This window comes from Mchenga conophoros, linkage group LG8 (assembly GCF_057382185.1).
Source record: "Mchenga conophoros isolate Kocher_MC1m ecotype Shallow Benthic linkage group LG8, M_conophoros_male_GT1.1, whole genome shotgun sequence".
NCBI lineage: Eukaryota > Metazoa > Chordata > Actinopteri > Cichliformes > Cichlidae > Mchenga > Mchenga conophoros.
Window position 1 is genome coordinate 13,893,549 of NC_140533.1, and position 20,587 is coordinate 13,914,135.

The window sequence follows — 20,587 nt, forward strand, 5'->3', positions numbered from 1 at the left end:
TATATATAAGAACCATGAGTGCCCTCAGCATATTGTGAGTGCCAGCCTGTATTTTTGGCATTATGCACTTATGTAATATCAAGAGCAAAATGTTTATAAGAAGAGGCTTTATAACTGGGCAAAAAGAGCAACCAGTGCCACTTATGTTTCTTGAAAGGTCTCCTTCCCCCCCACCATCCCTTTTCTTTGGGTTGGAAATTGGATGAGAGCCTACACATATTTTCTCTAAGTGCCTTCATGACAGAAACAGACTGGGCAGAAGGCTTAATACTGTGAGCGGTTGTATTTATTGAGGACATTAGCCAACGAGCATTTAGCCAAAGACGTGACCTTCCAGGAAAATCAGTAAGTTGGTGTCCATCCTGTAATTCTTTTTTGATTGTTTCAACCATTCGTTGGTTGTAATGTTGTTTTATGTTGTTTAATGTTGGCTCAATGAATCAAGAAAGTGTAATTGCATTTTTTTTTTTTTTACAGGCTACCTCTTTGCAGCCCAAATACTTTGGTAATGTATATCATTAGATTTGCTCCTGTTTTTCTCTTTTGCTTTGGTCTGTCATTCTTGCAGCATCTGCTGTCCTTTCTGGTCTGTTTTCCCTCCCGCTCTCCTTCTCCTCTACCATCTATGCTCTTTCTTTTTTCCCCTCTCTTTTCCATCTCTACTCTCTACCTCTTTTTTTCCTCTGCTATGTTTCTCACTAGTTGGTGTCTGACCTACTTTCTCAGATTGCTGCAGTACTCTCCTCCTCTGTATCATGAAAGCACACACATACACACACACTGAGGTTCTCAAACACCCTCTACACTCCCCCACCCCCGGTATCAACCCCCACCCTCCCGTCCCAGTGAAGCGGGATAGTACCAGTGGGACCAGCACAGGATGTTCCCTTATTGGCCGAGCACCAGAAAGTCTTCACAAGTACAAATCACAACAACGAAGAGAGTTTCACCCTGAAGTGTTGTGCTCATTTTTTGTTTGTTTTTGTTTCTACTGTTCTTTTTATTCTTTACGACGTCAGACATTACTGATGCAAGGATTATAATAATAGTTAATAACTGAGTAGATGATAAGCATGGGCAACTGTAGAAAGCATGAGGATGCAGAGACTGGGAAAAAAGTGTGAGAGCTTGTCTTCAAAGTGAGCTTTTCCATGTTGTCCTTTGCGCATGTACGAGCTAACACATACACAAGAGACTGCAAAAAGAAACTTGTGGCAAAACCGTAATAACACTGTATCGTTTATGTAGGTTACACAGGTGGAGACACAGGAGGGGGTGGACAAGTGGGAGGGAGACCAGACGATGCGGATCCATGCGTGGAGAAGCACAAAGGAAAAAGCTGAAGCAGTCCAGAAGCAAGGACATAGAGTAATACGAGCAAGGTGAGAGGGATGGACGAATGCCAAAACGGTTAACAAAACTCAGAGATGTGACCGAGGCAAGATTTGCTCATTGTTCTGATGATGTTAATGTGATGTGACTGTGTGATGAAAAGAAGACTTTTGCAATGACAAGCAAGAGGACAAAAAGTATGACGGAAATGATGGTGAGAGGAAGAGCGAGGAGCCAAAGAAAAAGAAGCAAACCTAACAAGAGACTGAAGGCTAATAATAAATGACAGGCCTTAGCAACTTCTGTCAAACGGAGGGACAGATGGAGCTCTGTGTCTTTTTCCAACATGTTATTCCATACAAGTGATTTCAAAGCTGCTCAGAACTTATGCATAAAGCTAGTTTATATTACTGAATCTCACACAAAGCTGGATTAGGTGAATGTCTGAATGTCAAATACGTCCATCTAATCGTTCTAGCACAAAAGTGGTAGAATCTACACTACCAGCCACTTCATTAGGTACATATGTTCAGCTATTTGTTAATGTAAATATCTAATGAGCCAATCAAATGGCAGTAAATCAATGCATTTTTTAACCTCCTGAAGTTCAAATCGAGCATCAGAATGGGAAAGAAAGGAGATTTAAGTGACTTTGAACATGGTAAGGTTGTTGGTGCCAGAGAGGCTGTCTGAGCATTTCAGAAACTGTTGATCTACTGAGATTCACTTGCACAACCATCTCGAGGGTTTAAAGAGAATGGTCTGAAAAGAGAAAACATCCAGTGAGCAGCATCTCTCAAAAATGCCTTGTTGATGCCAGAGGTCAGAGGAGAATGATAGGAAGACAACAGTAACTTAAACAACCACTTGTTATAATCAAGGTGTGCAGAAGATTACAGCTGGGCTACAGCTGTGAGCTAAGAACAGGAAACTGAGAATATAATTTGAATATAATTTGAAGGGTCTTACCAAAACTGGTAAGCAGAAGAAACATTTCCTCTGGTCAGATGGGTTTTGAGGTCTGTGACATCGTTCGCGTGGTAGAGTCAGAATGTGGTGTAAGCTGGATCCATCTTGCCTGGTATCAACAGTTCAGGCCAGTATGGTGTGGTGTTGTGGCAGATATTTTCTTAGCACACTTTGAGTGAGTGTTGTTGCTGCCCATGTCCAGACCTTTATGGAGATGGTTAAAAGTGTACAATGTTCTGATTGCTGCTTCCAGCAAGAAATTGTGCCATGATGCAAACTGGTTTCTTGAACAAGATAGTCACCAGATCTCACTCAGTAGAGCATCTAGATCCTCATTATGGAAATGCAGTCAACAAAACTGCAGCAACTTTGTGATGGTGTCGTATCAATACGTATCAAAATCTGTGAGGAATGTTTTCAGCACCTCGTTGAATCTATGCCATGAAGAATTAAGGCAGTTATGGAGGAAAAAGAGGGTCCAACCCAATACGAAGCAAAGTGTACCTAATAAAGTGTCCAGTGGGTGTTTTAATCTCTTTTCACTTTTGAATTCAGTCTTTATGTTGTTGTTTTTCTCATTCACGTACCTCATATACCTATATATAACATAATTATGTGGGCTCAGACACAGTAGATGCACACACCTTAAGCTTTTATACATCATTTTAAAAAAGGCCAATTTTTATCTACTCACATATTAGCACCAAAATATGAAAGTTAAACAACTTTGTTTGAGCCGATCTGACAGTGAGCTCAGCTCACGAATTTAATACAGTGAAAATAATATTTCTGCTAAACCAAATGTAGCTGAGCGCACTGTTCACGAGCTTGATTTGTTGCAGAATTTTGTCTTAAACAGAGCAGATCTGTTTAGATTATTCAAACACACACATCTAAAAGCTGATTTGATTCCAGCTGCAAGAATCACTTCTGTTTACACTAAATAACATTTTCTTTTAACCAAAAAAAACAAAACAAAATACCTCCAGTTAACTCAACACAAAGGGAAAACAAAACAAAACGAAAACGAAAGCGTTAATCATCTGTTTTCATCAATCAACAAAATGCAGTGAATGAACAAAAGAGAAATCTAAATCAAATCAATATTTGGTGTGACCACCTTTGCCTTCAAAACAGAAAACAGCATCAATTCTTCTAGCTACACTTGCACACAGTTTGTGAAGGAACTCGGCCGGTAGGTTGTTCCAAACTTTGGATGTAGACTTCCTCACATCCTTCTGTCTCTTCATATAATCCCAGACACATTTGATGATATTGAGATCAGGGCTCTGTGGGGGCCCTACCATCACTTCCAGTACTTCTTGTTCTTCTTTACGCTGAAGATAGTTCATACTGACTTTCGCTCTGTGTTTGGGGTCATTGTCCTGCTGCAGAATACATTTAGGGCCAATAAACAATCATTTATAATTCTGAAATCATTCTTTTGTTTACAGCATTTTTCACACCTGCCTAAAACCATTGCAACTGTACCTGTAATGCTGGCACATCAACTCTTCAGCTGTTATTTTTAACTTATAAATGACTAAATTAATACAAGGGGGAATTTAAACTGATATTTTGGGTGTTATAATTTAATCTGGAACAGTTTTAAAACGATACTTGATGTAATAAAATTCAGAGGCGCTGTATATTTTTGATTCACCGTGCCAAAACCTTTAACACCTGCTGAGCTGGCACATAGTCGGACTGCTCTTAATGAGAGGCATTGGCTGACTTACAGAAAAAACAGAGTAAGTTGAGAAAAGGTATTGTTTAAGTTTGTTTAAGTTAATTGCACATTACACCGTTCATTGTGCATTACATGTGTACATATATATTCTGCACCCAGCTAGATTTGCTTGTAGTTGTAATGTGGTTGTAATCTCAGGTGTACCAGTACACTAATATTTTAAGGTATTACACCCATGGGTAAGAAGTCTGTGACCCCTCTCTGATGGCAAAATTGTAAGTGATGACCTAACAGTGGCTGAGGAGCTGCCATCGTCCACATGGAGAATAAACAGGATTATAATAAATTATAGTCAGTGCTAGCTCTAAGCCCTGAAAATTTATGTTTTTATCATCTGTGTTAACCACACTGACTTCTGCTATATAATGATATACAAATATCATAAATATAAAAGAGTCAAATATAAATTTATAAATGTATCAAATGAAACTGCCATTAAGATGGACCACAAGAATGTGCATGCTCTAAATGTCCGAGTGAGTCTTTGTGCCGTTCTGGCTGTTTTGTGCTATAGAGATGATTTCATTACAAAAATAATGATGACTCAATTAAGCATCATATGAGTCACGAGTCACAGTTCTTGGGTAAAATGACTGTTTTTCACTCTTTAACTTAACAAACAACAATATTTACTTACTCTTCCATCTTCCTTTCTTTATTAGCAAATTTCTTGCTTCATATTAAATTAAACTTTTGGAGTTGGATGTTTTTCCTAGTAGGAAATCTCATACACAGAGGAAAGCACTCTGTACTGAGAAAGCTTGACCTAACAATGACAGATAAACGTATTCAGCAAAAACAAAATGCAAAGACACATTCGGGTTTGGGTTTCATTACCCTGGCAGCTTGAACCAAAAGTACTGCAATTAATTTGACTGAGATGAGCTAAAAGCCACAATCAATTATTGCTCCTGATAAAACAAAGGTCCATTCATGTTTTCAGTGAGTAAATCGAGCCGTATTCACAGCAGCAGAGTACAGTAGATTGCACAGTAGATGCGAACATCAAATCAATACTACTCAATCAACATGGCAAGCAGGAGTTTTCTGGCTCTGAGGGGGACAGAGAAGCACTCAAACTGCTTGAACATTAATAAAATCTGCTTAAATCTTTTCATCAAATCAGCCTGCAGCACACAGCTGCAGAGCCTGTGCGTGCATTCGATGCATATACATCTGTTGGTGTAAGTTCCTGGCACCAAACGTGTGCGTGTGTGGACATGACTCACAATGTGAAAGAGACAAACAGCCTATGGGCACAGGAGGTGTGTGCGCACACTTGCTGATCACAGATAGCAAGTGGTAGCTGCATGAGCACTGCATTGAAGTGATGGAGAGGGATGAGCAGGGAGACAGAGAGAGAGAAGTGGAAGAAGATGATAAAAGGAGGAGTAGCAATCTGTCACTTCACACTTATTTATCTCCTTGGGCGCTTTGTTCTCTCCCGCCATCCCTTTTTTTTGTCGCTGTTGTCGTCACAGCAACGTAAAGGTGTGCACTCTGGACGATGCTCTCGGTGCGTAGCACTTACAGGCACAGGTGCAATGTGGTCAATTCCCTACATTAAAGCTAACAATGACCTTCAAGGTCCAATCGAGCCCACCACACCGTCCCACCACCTTCCTCCTTACTCTCTAGACACCGAAATTAGATTTTGAAAGATCATCAACATAAATTTAAAAGAGCGGGAGTCAAAGATGGAGAGAGGAGCAAATGAAAAAAAGAGCCTCTTTGAGAGAGCGAGAGAGAAACTGCGAAAGGAAGTTGATCAAGGCGAGCGCTGATTGTGTTTCCGATGGATGAATGAAGAAGGGAGAGCAAAGGAATGGAGGTGGAGGAGAAGGAAAGGAAAGAGGAGAGAAGACAATGAGGGGCAGCGGAGAGTGAGATTGCAATAAAGAGACAGGGAGCGAGGAAGGAGGAGGTGCTGGGAGTGCACGAATGTAAGCGATATAACCGAGGAGAGATTGTCGGAGCTGATATTAGCCCTACAGGCATTTTTGCATGCATGGCGGTGCGCTGCGCTCTTCCTTAACGGGACCCTAGTGGCGCTGTGTTTACTGCGGCACCATCCAGAAGAGCTTTATCATTACAGTATTACCACAGCCCTGCCTGGCTCTGTGTCACCATGACAACCACTGCGTTAGCCTCTGCTTTCAGGCACCAAGGACAAGACCAAGCCAAATACTGCTCCTACAGCTGGCATAGAGGGCTGAATGTATACAGGAGCAAGAGCCAAATTGTGATCATTTGGTCCAGACGCTGATTGTCCAATCAAAGGCTTTAGTTTATCAAGTTAAGGGCGCGTGACCTTGACAGTGATACATAAAGGCAGGTAAAGGATTTTGCTTCTCGTTAACGAGGCTTTTGTTTGATTACTGTTAGTATGACAATCAGGGAGCGGTGGAACGTGGAGTCTTTCCCAGCAGGGCAAAGCAAATGGAGGGGGGGGGGGGACCGCCGCTGCGGAGTCAGCACTGATAAGGAGACACTGAAGGATGATCTGAAATCTGAACATGAATGAGGCATGAAAAATGAACATTTGAACGATGTGAAATACAGAACCCTCTCCTGAAGGGCAACCTGAGCAGCGGCTCAGACCGGGATCGGGTGATTAATCTATTATCTTAGGTGAACGACCGCGGCCATCACTCAGAGACTTCCAAAGTAACCACTTAGCGTGCAGGGCGAGTGTAACCTTGGGTGGGTAACGGGAATAGCCTTCACTTGTGCCATCATCATCATCATTGCTGCAGAGCAATACTGAAATTGATGGTTTTGTTTCTTTTAGTCCAAGATCATCAAAAAGAAAAAAGAGAAGAAAAAAAAGAGTGAAACACCAAAACTAAAATGTCAGGAAAAAGAGCGTGCTCCCTTTACCGACACGTGAAGTGGGAGACTGTGACAAGAGATGAAGTCTGAATCAGAGAAGAGAAAACACGCCTTCCTCTTTTTTCAGAACTGTATGTTTTCTTTTTGTTGAACTATGAATGACTTATGTCAGTTTACTTTATGCAGCTTATGAAATATGTCCATGTGAACCACGATTACATCATTTTGAATCCAGTCCACTGACATACAGCTAATGCCACAGTGGCGTTCCAACATTGCAGTTTAAAAGCTACACTTTAGAAATTATAATCAAAGCAACTGCCATGTCTCTGCCAAGTCTTAAGCTGTCCCTCTTTTCTTTATGCTTTGCAAATGCAAATGTGAAAATATGTGCAAACATAGATGGACATACTTTATATAAGGCAACAACGAAGCTTGTTCAATTCTAACGAGCAAGCGTTGGGATGACTTTCTCTCACCCTCAGTCCGAGGCAGACAAACTAACATACACACACTTTTATACACATAACCTCAAATGTGCACACAGACACACAGCACACACATGAGACAAGCAATCACCTCTATTGAGTCAGACCTGTTGTCACTGATTTTTAGGTCCAGTTCTTGTGTAATGCCGCATTCTTTTCTCCTCTTTTCCCTTCCTTAAGAATGGCTTCTGGACAACCACCCTTCCAGTGAGACCATTGCTGGCAGGTCTTCAGTGAAAAGCAGAATCCGCCAAGGTCCTGTGTCTGGTCTTTGGTGGATATTTTTCTATTATTTAGGGACATGACTTTCCTACACTGCTCATCTGCCTGCTGCAGATAGGCTTTCAATTTTTCTTTCTCCCCCCACTTGTCCAGTTTCCTCATTTCTTTTTGTTTAATTACACACTTCACATAATGCCAAGATATATGCCAAGTTTTCATCTAATAGCATCTAACAAGTGTTCTCTTTGCTATTTTTCATAGATTCAAGTAAAGAATTAGGAACAAATTATGGAGTTCTGCAACAGGCTGCTGGTAACAAAGAGCCTAAATGTCTTATTTGCTGAGTTGTCACACTGGTTCATCTCTTGAATTTAGAGACTATATTACACTTGAGGGATTCATAGGTCAGAAAAATATTCCTCTGAAAATGGTCAGGTAGAAGCACTGAACTGAAAATGAGTGGAAAAAGTAGCCAATTTCTCAAGAGAAACACTAAAAATCTTCAGAAAACCTGGTGAACTTTTGCTCAAGACGACACAGCACTGTAAGAAGTGACCACCAGCAGCCAGACGGCTTAGACTCCTCCCAGTCAGGAAACAGTCCAGCACAAACCTAATTTTACATTTTATTTAAAAAATATATATAAATAAACTACCTGAAATCAACACTGATGATTAAAAAAAGTTAACAGGACAGATTTAACAGAGATGGCGCTGTCTAAATTTATAGCACAAGACAAAATCAGGCCAGTGTTGCATAACCGGATGCTGTTCAGGAACAGTTCCATCACATTTATCTTTGTTGACAATTGATGGAAGCCAAAACTGTAAATGAAAGTCAAGTTCCATTAATTGTTGAGCTTTTTTTCTCAGGATAAACAACACGGGTGGGGGAAAGTGGCACAGAGCGAAGAACATGCAGTTAAAGCCCCTACTAAGGGGTCACCCACCGCCCAACACGGGACACTGCGGAATTTGCAGGGCAGGAGAGGTGAGGCATGAAAATGATGGGCCTGGTAAATGTGGCACGTGCAGCAGGACAGCTACATATGTCGAATTATCAAACGCGCGAAACACGTGGCCACATCCCACGCTCGTACGGATGCTTTTTCAGGCTTATCAAACCCTGTGAATCCACGAGGACATGAAAGAGTAGAACGTTGACGGCTGGACCCAGGATGTGAGATATAATTAGCTTCTGCTCTGGTTAATCCTTGCGTATGTTTTATTTTCTGAGAGCCGGAAACGCTGACTTTCAAGGGTCAGTGCTCTTGGAATTGATTCAGGTAAAAATTCAATCACAACGCGCACTTCTGTTTCAAGAGATTCCCTGAATGAGTCAACTCCTTGACATGATACAGTCAAATCGGTAAGCTGTTGCACACACATACACACACTCTCCAGCTCTCTAGTCGACACGTCACAGTGTCGTACATGCTCTGCAGCATTCAGGTCTCCTCCATTTCATTCCCACTGCAATCCTGTTAAGCTGGGGGAAAAAAGAAATAGAAAGGCGCCACATGGAGATAAACTGAGAGCATGTATGTTTCTTCTTGTCTGCTCTGTATGTGGTTCAGACTCTTTTGCCATATATTTCCGTTTCTCCTAGCGACACAGCTCCAATCTCTCTCAGTCGATCTTTTTTTCTTGGTTCCTCACACTGCAGTCTCCAGCCGTGCTCTCCTATCCTGCTTGTACTGTCTGAGCCTCTAAAGCGGGTCTATTTTTCTAAACCTCCTTTGTCCTTGCTTCCTGTCCTCTCCCTTGTCTGCCTCATTACTTTGTCCATATTCCACCTCTTATAAAAAAAGAAGACGCATCATGGAATCTGAGCAAACGCAAACTGCTCATAGAGCACAACAACAACAAATGAAGCTAGGAAACTTCTCCGAAAATTTCCTGATCTAAACAAATGTTTGCACACATTTCCATCCAACTCTACTCCAAAATCAGGCTTTTACACGCTTATATAGATCCTCTTTATATTTAAAATGGTCATATACACACACTCCACATCGCCTCTGCTGCCACTTGGACACTTGGATCGCAAGTAAGCAGATGGTCACACAGGAATTGTCCCAGTGACGCCGTCTAATGTCATTTTCCAAGGGAATGAGCAGGGATCCAGTGTGAGTGTCTAAGTGCCACGTAAGTGTGGTGAACCAAGCCAAGACACAAACCTGTTACTGTAAAAGCATACGCCTTAATAACCACACGCTGAATATCAGCACAAAAGGTATTTGATAATAAACTGTTCCTTTAGGTAATTCTACAATAATTACAATTAAATAATCATAATTACATTAAATTCCAAAACTGAACTGGTTGGGAATATTTTGTAAGTTATCCTAACCTGAATCTTGAATCTCTTTGGGTTGTATCCCAATGGCTGCCGACCTCCACTCTAGGCACATTCTGCAGGCTCTACTCTCAGGAGAGAGGACACAAAATATAATTTGCCCCTCGAGACTTTAGAAGATGTGGCAGGTTCTCCTTTGCATCCAGAGTTATGGTATATATTTCTTGAGGGTAGTAAAGTATATCATGATAAAATACAGTTGTTAAAATTAATATTTGAATGCTACTATCTTCTCAAATGTAATAATTTGCTGTATTTCTCTGATTTCTATCATTCAGTTTGAATAGTCAGCCAAGATAAGCTTTTTCAGGGAGTTACATTGTATTGGCTTAATCTAATTCTTAATAAAAATATTGATTAATTCCACCCTTGTGTGATTATGGGAAGCCTTTTTTTTTTTGGTTTAATTTAATAGCAAACTAACATTCAGTTTGTTTAACGCTTTATCCACACGTGAGTGAGAGTGATCCGCAGGATGACGTGCGGAGGCATGAAGTGATTTATCAGTGTGCTCTAAGTGCGCACACTCAGCTGACCGGTTTATGGGCAGCTACCCTTACAGTGTACAGGCCAATGTGTACATGTGAGCGTGCTCAGAATGATGTATGTCCGGCCAGGTGTTTGAGGGAGTCAAATGGAACATGCGTGCCATAATAGAAATGGATAGCGTGTTTCTCTACCACACTAAGACTTTCTCCAGACACTGCTGGATATCGTTTATGAATTATTGACTGCCTTTACGCTGTGAAAGGACTTTTGATTCAGCATGCAATTAAAACGTTTTTTTTTCTCCTGCCAGTATGTGCACACGGTGTACTCCTTTGTTTACTCATACATGTGAATGTAGCAGTTTGTGTGATCACTACAGTACAGAGCACATCGCTCCTTTGCACGATTTGACAAGACTTGCCCCATTTAGGGAATTCAGACTCCTACCACTGTAATCGGCTCTGGCACCGTGCGAGCTCTCCTCCACGCCACTGTTCTGAATGTTTCCAATCCCAGAGAGCGCAAGAGCAAAATTGCCACTATGTTGAACTAATTGTGTGTGCAGTCCTGAAGAGTGCTGATTCAGCACTTAACCAGGATGGCTAAATGGACCAAGGCCGAGGTGAAGGAGGGAGACGGCTGAGACAGGCATAAAGAGCGGGAATGTATTAGAAGTGCTTAATGCTTCTGCCTGAAATATGATGCCGTGTCTGTAGTTTGACATTTTGGCAAATACCCTTATTTGTTTTCGCTGCCAAGAGCGGAGAGATTGATACTGCTTTCATGTGTGTTGGATAAATATGTTGCTGCAGCCTGCAGCACCAGCCGTAACCTTAACTTAGAGACAGCTAACCTCTTTCAGTCCCAAACGTAACGAAATGAGCATGCCAGAACATGCAAAAGTCACCAATATTGTCCCATTTGTGTAAGCTGTACAAGGCCAAGTGTATAAGAAGCAATTCACAGTTTTCAGAGGGTTATGTGTCAGTCTAGTTCCTGGCTCGGAGCAGTTGCCAGGCAACCAGCAGAGCCTTCAGATAGTCACTGGTCCTGGCTAAGACATAGCTAACATAACAGCTGAAAGATTTAAAATCAGTGTTGTTACACTTCGATTTTTGTGCAGGTTACACAGAATGTGTTATTAAGTGACATTCAGAATTTGCTAGTATTTATTACTCAGACCCGGCCTAACTGTTTCCATCTGTTTTCAGCCTCGATGCACAGCTAAGCTAACCAGCTGCTGGCTGCAGCACAGCATTAACTGTACAGGCATGAGGGGGGTATCAGATGTCTCATCTAACACTCAGCAAGACAGGGGCTGAGCATATTTCCCAAAATCTTGACCTACTCACTTAACCTCTTCCTCCCTGGAGGTCTGTTTGTTGGGTCCAGGCTATATCTGTTATAAAAAAGGGCAACAAATGCTTTTTTTGCTTTTTAAAGGCTTGGGGTTTTTTGAAGAAGAGTTAGAAGTTATGATTTCTAGAATAAGTACAATAATTCTGGATTTGGGCTTGTTGATAAAAAGTTGCGACTTATTCTCTTATGTAAAGTTTTGATTAAACTGAAGGAAAATTCATAATACTCAATAAAGTTGGTTTGTTTCTGTTTAAATTTCACTCTTATGACTGGTAATAATAAGCATAAGGACAATAAAATTCCCCAAAATGTGTCTTAATTGCATGCTTATTTTGTCCTAGCCTAGAGCATGAGTGTCAAACATATGGTCTGTGGGCCAGAACCTGCCTGCCAAATGCACATCTTTATATACATTGAAAACTCTAGAAAGTTAGGGAACGTATTGGGACACAGGAATGCAGGAAAAATGCAGGAATGTATTGTGTCGCATTTCCTGTGTTACAAGTTGCAAAAATAGCTAATGTCACAAGAGGCAGATGTCCCAAACTGTTTTGTTCTTCTAATGGATCAGTAATTCTGGAGTAAAAATAGAATGGAAACCTCCTCGCAAGCAGAAATTCTTTTATTTATTTATCTTTTTTTAAATGTTTGCATTCAGGAACAGATCACGCGTAGTTGCAGTGACCAACTGTTCGCCCACATGGTTAGGGTGTTGCATGCTCAACCTCTAAGTAACCACTTTCAAAATCAAGGTGATCACACAGGTCGCCTGGTGGACTGGACTCTGAATGTAAGCAGTTAATATCAGCTTCTGTTTAATGTGAATTTCTGTTTGTGTAGACAGTAACAGATATCAAAGTTAAATGCTGTTTTATCACAGACTGCATGTAACTGGGAACTTGACCCCACAGCTTTGACTTTGAAAATTTCCCTCTGAAAATGGCAGCTGGCTGTGAGCGGGTGCAGACCTGGTCCCCATCTTCAAAGCAAGCATCAGAAAGGAACAAGACTGCAAGTTGCTTGCACACAGCTACGATAATCTTGGATTTGGTAGTGTGACTGTAGCATAAACCAGAGTTATGTTTCTTAAGGCATCTGGGGCTCTTTTATCATCTGTTTTTGTTAATGCACAGTTCAATAAATGTGAGCTTTTTAAGAATGAACTAGTTGAAGAAAGGGAAAAATGTGGAGGTGTTTTATATAAGGTATCATTAGCAGTTTTACTGGCCCACTTGAGATCAAATCGAGCCATGAACTAAAATGAATTTGACACTCATGGCCTTGGGTAAAAAAGGTTAAACTGATACTATTTATTCAGTTTAGTCAACTCTTTTTTTCCCCTCTAACACCTCAGATTTAAGTGTAGGCATTCAGATGGCTTACTTACAGCTGCAATGTATGCGGTCCTATATATATGACTACAAAGGTCACATCAGGCTCTTTTTGGCCCTCTCAGGTGTTGTCTGCTTATTCAAAGGTCGTGCTTCTGTCCTTGTTATGAAACATCAAGCATTTATCCAGTTATGTATCGCCAACAGTGAGAGCTCAAGTTACAAGCCAGCGAACGGAGGGGACAGGGACTTCCGTCGATGCAAACACAACACGAGAAGGCCTGCAGTACAGAACCTTGTCAGTGAAAATTGAAACAGAACAAAATATATATTTACCAATTGCAAGCACAGGAAAGGCAGGTTAAATAAATGCCACGCCTCTACTTGATCTGAAAAAACAGTTTATCTTAATGAACTTGATAACGTGCTTAAAGCTTTAGGTATTTTGAGAATTGTGGGGTTTTTTCTGCTTATTTGCTGAATGGTCATATAAGCACAGAGTCTTATCCTCTCTCCAGTAATGGAAGAATAGATTTGCGATCAAGAATCAAATTAGGGCCTCCTTTCCCTTTCTTTGCTATTTTCAGATGCAGCCCACAGGGAGGGGATCTAGAATGGAAGTGGGAAAATAGGCCTTTTTAGCAGGATTGCGTTTGAATGGAAGTAATTGGGAATCACTCCCACTGCTGAAGGTAGAACCTGAACTCTGGATCCAAAAAAGCTGCACATTAAATAAAAATGCAATGATTTGAGAAGTATTTAAACATGTTATCTAAATGGAAACAGAATAAATAAGACACAGTATTTCTCTAGTATTCTGAGAAAAAATGGTTTAATGAAAATAAACGCTCATTTAAACTTTGATGGTGCAAGAACTCTTAAAAAGTTGGGAGAGGGGGATGTTTATCGCTGTGTTACATCACTTCTTCTTTTAACAACACTCTGCAAGCACTTGGGAACAGAGGAGACCCACTGCTCCAGTTTTGAAAGAGTTTTGAAATAATTTTCTCATTGTTGCTTAATAAAGGATTTCAGCTGCAGGCTGGGCCCGCCACCAACACAGGATTTTGAAGACCGATATGACATGCGGTGATTTAGAAATCCAGTAAATGGGCCGATATTTTTTTTTCTTCAGCACCAGAAACATAAACAGATTTGCCTAATTTCTGCTATGTTTAGTTATTTATGAGTTCTTACTAAGATGACATGACAATGCGGTTTAAAAAATAATCATTTTATTGTCACTAAAAGCCGTTGGCTATTCTTGCTCTGCTTGGATCGGCTGGTTTTTCCGATTGTGGCAGGGAACTGGCTGTTATTTGCCGTAGGAATTTGCAGACAATAGACAGTCACCTTCACCACAGTTTCCATTGAGATCCTACCAGAATTGGGAGTTTCTGTATTTGGAGCTGTGTAGCTCTGGGGCAAACAGAACTGGTGCAAAAAATCTCACAAGACTGCTAAATTAGAAGTGACCCAGTATATAGTATAAATCCTCTGCCAGTTAAAATCAAAAGAGGGCGACATGCTTTATTGAAAATTGATGTAATACTTTATCAAAGACCTTTTTACTACTGCTGTCTATGAGCCAAATTAGACAACTAAAACACTTTTTTTTTTTTTGTCTTTGCATACGTAGCTTTTTAGTGACGAGTCTTAACTCAGATGTATTGTCTCCAACATAAACTTAGGTTACATAAATGCCTGTCAGTACATCCTTTCTGTCTATTTTCTGTCCAGTCCTGTCATTTTCTACCCGGAGACAACCTGTTCTCAGGCTGTGGCATAGTGGCAGGTCAAATTTGTGTTTATGACAGCATTGTGCGCTCCAGCACTGAACACGGTGGAAAAGAACTGCAAACAATGAACCACAAAACATGACCTTCAGGGAGAGGTAGGCTCTGGACAATCTCTCCCCCCCCCCCCCCTTTCCAAAAAAAGACTCAAATACAGGCACACAAAGTCAGATTTGGTGGGGCCAAAGGGGCGTCTTGTACATGCTGAGCGGCAAATGGTGTTTTGTCAGAAGACTGCTGACAAAGGCAACTGGGCCCTTTTGGTTTGAAACTGGAAGTAACTGAAATACAGCAAAACCAGTGGGACAGTGGCGCTGTATGACAGGATTATAACAGGTAATCCATCAGTTAATAGCAGGTTGAAAAGTAGATTATTTTAAACACAGCAAAATATTTGAAACAGTACAAAGAATAATTAGTTCAACATTCTTATAGAGATCTATGTTTAAGTGGTGTTATTGATCTGGGTGTCACATTCATACAGATTAACTCCCCTAATCCAGGCTTTAACATCAGTCCCGTGTTTTTTAAGTGTCTGTTTAATTTGTTATTACACCATACATTTTTTAAGGTAACTAATAATTATGAATCAGCTGTTATTGTCTTCATCATTAGCATGTATTCAATCTGTCGAGTGACAATTAATGGCACTGACAAAACATTACTATGTATTAGTAGATTATATCTTATTTTTTTGCGATCGCTGCTGTTCAAGCAGACTTGAGTTTAAAACACTAAGTTGAGGAAAACATCAACAACAAAGGGAATAAACAGACCAAGATCAAAAATCTGTCTTAGCTCCGCTGGAAAATCTATGTCACCCAGGCCTGGATCAATAATGAAATCAGATGCAAATTGTATTGTATAACACCTCATCAAAGAGAAACATATATGTCCATAAAAATTGTCAATGGGTTAACCGTTTGTGTTCAGTGGCGCAGAATGAGCCCGAGCTTACCCGGAGTTTAAGAGCCGATTGAGAAAGAGGGAATTGCATTACAAACAGGCAACGAGAGAGGATGATCAATAAAATATCAATCAATAGGCAGGCAAGAGGGTCGGGGTAGGAAAATTGGATGGCTCGAGCCTTCACAGATAATCGAAGACGCTAAGACAAGGGTCCCCACCCCCATCGTGCAACGTCTTTCTTTCTGTGATTGTCACCCCCTCCTTGCTTGTCTCAGTACCCCTCTTTCACCTCTCTTTCTTCAGTGCACCCCCTCCTGCCAGTCAGTACCCCTCTCAGGCTCCCCTTCAGTCCCTCTTCCCTCGATGTCTCTCCACTATCTCACCTCTTCTCCATTTCTCTCTCACTCCCACCCCCTCCACCTCTTTTCTTTTTCTCCAGTGCTCCCCCTCCTTCCTCCCGCGTCTACTGCAGCAGAAAAGCCAGCACCGAGAAAACCAGCATGTGTGTGTTTGTACATGAGTGTGTGTGTGTGATACTACGGTAAATCCACGAGCTAGCCTCACACGATCACCTGCAATGAAGGTGAAATTGAGAAAAAGCCCCCGCGTGCGTGTCGAACGCTCCGATCAAAACATTGATTGCTGGCGCGTTACATCACAGCCATGCAAACAAACCCCCTTTAAATCATTAGAGTAATGTCTCTCCTCCTGTCTCTCTTTATTTCCTCTCATCTCCCACTTCTTCCCTACGTCTCTCTCTCTCATCTGCCTCGTTGTATTTCCACATCAGCATCTCATTTTCTTTTCTTTATTTTCCCCTGTTTCTCAGCCCTTCTTCATCTCTGTCTCTTCACATGTAATTCGGATCCCTCAGGATTAAAAAGGTTCTGCCACACCGAACAGGACACTTTTAGAAAGAGCAAGGCTGGAATAGAAAAAGGAATGATCTGGGTCACATCGCTGTTTGACGTATGGCACTGGCATATCAGACCTACACAGCAAACTGGGGCTACGTTCGCCCACAAATACAGCCAATGTTTTGCAGGCACTGAAACGAATCCAACTAATCGCACCTTAACACCCATGTAGTATCGCCAACACCACTAACTGCAGCCATTATGCTGAATGAATGTTTTTGTATGATTCATGTGGTCTTTGCCTGTAGATGTAGTGTTTAACTGTATATTGCATAATACAGAGCATAACACACAGCACTCGAGCAACTAGACAGGAGCTACAGTAGCTTGCATCCGAGGTATGGCAACAGCAAAAATGACGCCTCCTTTTGCTTGGACCAAATTTGCATGTAAATCCAAACTATGTCTCCCTCCTGTATACATAACTACCCAGGTGAGTTGTTTCTATGGGATGGAGTGGAGGTAGACGGGGTTGGAGTAGCAAGAAATCAATCTGAGAGCAATTCTTAGAGAAGCACTTCCTGCCTGATCCCAAGTCCAGAGAGGCAGATCAGGTGGCCTAAACCCAGACTATGTGTCAGTCACCATCTGCCACTTTTCTCTTCCTCTGGAGGGAACTGAAGTCAGGTATGCAGATCTATACCTGGCACCAGAAGAGGTGCAAATGTATGTGTGAGTTTTGAAAACAGGGGGAGTGAAGGTATAGTCTCATCTGTGGATAACTGTAGATGTAGTATGTATTGCTGAGTGTGCAGTGATTTATGATTACATTTTCCCCACTCAGCTATTTTCAGCATGATGGCATGAATGCCTGGCCACTGCAGGTGTCTGCCGACTGTCTGGTTTAGAATGTGGACCTACAGTATTCATACATTCCACAGCACCAGTGGTTTCTCGCCTTCACACCTTCAAAACTGAAAATATCACTAGCAGCAAAAGCAGGGAGCAAGATGAGGATGATCAGAATATAACTCTCGATACACAAAATCAAAGCAGCTGTGATCAAACAGCTGGATATGCCTTTAAGTGAGAGGGGGGAGACCCGAAGCCAAATGTAACTGTTTTCACAAACCCACAGATCAAACCACAGTCGGGGGCACTTGTTACTCTTACACCTGTGTGATCAAATGCCATTAAACAGCTGCTTTTAGCAAGTAAATCATTAACTATTCACATGAAAACAATAAAGGCTATCCCAGCTCAGGAGTAAGTTATGCGTAACAGGAACAAGGACCGTGCGTAAAAGGCATGTAGCTTTCAACTGGAACAAGAAAAAAAATCAGCAGAGTGAAGCACTACCAAGGGCAAATGTGTGAAAAGACATGCAGTACAACACTGACGTTTCGACGTCGTAAAAGCTTGCTTTCGGCGTCGTGCCAGAATAAATACGACCAACATGAAAAACGGCACAGCGACGTGCATCACAAACGGACAAGCATCACCTAATGAAGGCGTTTGGATGCAGGAGGCGCAGCGGATGCTGCGTCCGGAGGCAGATACGCGTTAAACCTGCTGGAGCAGGAGAATGTGACGATGGAAATCATGATACCGAGACAAATGTGGAAATGTGATTGACAGTCTTCACTGTTACTTCGTCTAATACCCATTTACCAACACAGCTGACATATAGTTTCCCATTTTTTGTCTTGCGCTATCAGCATTAATTATTCAATAGCAGTAAGTCTACATACACCAACATTTAACTCGAGCTATACTGTTGGAAATAACACGCCAGCAGTCATAACTCTTCACTTAATTACGAGGGCTTGATTTTTCTGCTTTTGCAGGTAATGTTAACTGGATGACAAAAAAAAGTTTTTTTAAAACTTATCATGACTCAGGCAGTACTCTGAGATGTCATTAGTCAGAATATGCAACAGTAGCCTATGCAGAAATAAGTTGGTCCCTCTGAAAGAGACGTGGGTAACTCACCCGGGCATATTTGGAGGAATAGGGGTCTTCAAAGAGTGCCCATATTCTGGGTTGCCAGGTTTTCCACCAGCCCGCTTTCCTCGCGTCCTCTTGCATGCACAGTCTTTTCAAGTCCCCATCCGCACCACCCAGCGCCGGGTCGTCGTCTGGCGCGTCCGGTTCTGGAGTCTCGAAGCTATCCAGCGCCTCCTCCGCATCCCGATGCTGCCGGTAATTCATCCAGCAACAAGCCTCCACGTCCGTCTCATCGATGCCCCAGAAGGCCAGCTCCTCTTCGAACAGGGGACCGCACACATCGTTGGGACAGTGCAACTTCCCGGTGCGGTAATAGTTGAGGATGAAGGAAAACACCGACGGGTGGCGGTCGAAGAAGAACTCGTCTAATTTGGGGTCGTAGTCGAAGTTGCTGAACGCGTCCGGCTCGGTGAGCCACGACAAGCGGGTACCGGGCAACGTTTTTAGGGTGCTCCGGTAGGTCTCATGCCGCACCCCCCCGCAGTTTATCACGATTTTCTCGCTTTCCGACGGACAAGTCATGTCTGCGCTGTAACATGCTTTGTTGGACGACTTGTTCCCACCCTTGCGCCCTTTAAAAGAGGATACACACACCGAACTGAGCATAGAGGACCGGGGGGAGGGAGAGGATGAGAGAAACCGAAGGGAGGAGGAGGAGGGAGGAGTCTGAGGAGTCTGCGGGAGAGAAAAAAGGGCAGAAAATTTCAGCAGAAGGGAGAAATAGATGTGGATTATCAACATTGCAATACACATTAAAAATCACACGCTAATGCCAGCTGTATGTGCAATCATTCACTTGATAATCAGCCAGTGGAAGGGAGGAAGACGACCTTGTGCAGGTGCAGAGGGAACAAGGAGAGCAGGGATGGAATTGATGGGTAGCAAAGTTGTTTTGTTTTTTTTAAGCACAGCATACCGGAGCACACAAACATGCCAGAGCAATAAACAGGTGGCTTAGAGCACATTCATGAGTCAGCAACCATATGGGCTGACTGTTGACACCAGTGTGATGAGAAGATCCCAGATCCCAGTCTGGAGTTACTGTGCTATGTAGCTTTAGGGTCTCTATACTGATCTGGTTGATGCTCAAGTCAGTGTTCTAACTGAGCCACTCAACTCAGCTTCACCCCTCCTGCACAAATGCAGAAATCCTGTTCCTTTACCAAAGAGTCATGTGTGAACATAGAGGAGAACTGGGGATCTTTCTTATTATCCCCCCGCCTTTCCTCACGAATGCTGCTCTGGTGTGTGTGTGTGTGTGAGTGTGTGTTAATTGCCTCCCGAGAGTGTGGTGTCCGTACTAATGTTAGATCTCCTCAATCAGCCTATGCGTGTGCTACACACACTGCTGCAGCCCCCTCCGACCGCACTGAGATCCATGCAACGCACAGTTATGCCGATGCTCTCTCTGCTGTTCTCTCTCCCATGTACTCTGTGTGTGTGTGTGTGTGTGTGTGTGTGTGTGTGTGTGTGTGTGTGTGTGTGTGTGTGTGTGTGTGAGAGAGATGGCATGCAGGGATAGATAAGAGGAGGGGAGTGAAGTAAAGGTGAGAGGAAAAGGACATAAATCCGATTTTTCTTTCTTTCATTTTTTTAAATCCACCAAAGGGGCAAAAAGGACAGAACAATCAGGAGAACGAGGCTCAGACAATGACCTTATGATGGGGGACAAAGCAGGGAGAAAGGGTGATTTTTGGAGAGAGGGGTGGAAAAAAGAGACAAAGTGAATGCAGCACTCTCACTGGGGGCATTTACAGCGAACAGCTACTGTAATATTGTCTCTCCTCTAGTAATGGAAGAAGGGGGTAGAGGAGAGTGTGTAAGGGGGCAGGAGGAGGAGGAGGAATTGCAAAGGAGAGTGCTCTATAAAAGTGAATGAATTCTGCTG

General features: G+C 42.2%; 1 protein-coding gene across 5 annotated transcripts in view; it reads right to left on the reverse strand.

Moving 5' to 3' along the window:
* LOC146568352 (voltage-gated potassium channel KCNC1-like) overlaps window positions 1-20,587 on the reverse strand; it is a 54,485-nt gene that overhangs the window by 27,150 nt on the left and 6,748 nt on the right. For all 5 annotated transcript variants that reach the window (XM_085284359.1, XM_085284355.1, XM_085284356.1 and 2 more), the window contains exon 2: window positions 18,685-19,374. In XM_085284359.1, coding sequence (XP_085140485.1) covers window positions 18,685-19,374 — 690 coding nt within the window. The remainder of the gene's footprint in view (window positions 1-18,684; window positions 19,375-20,587) is intronic.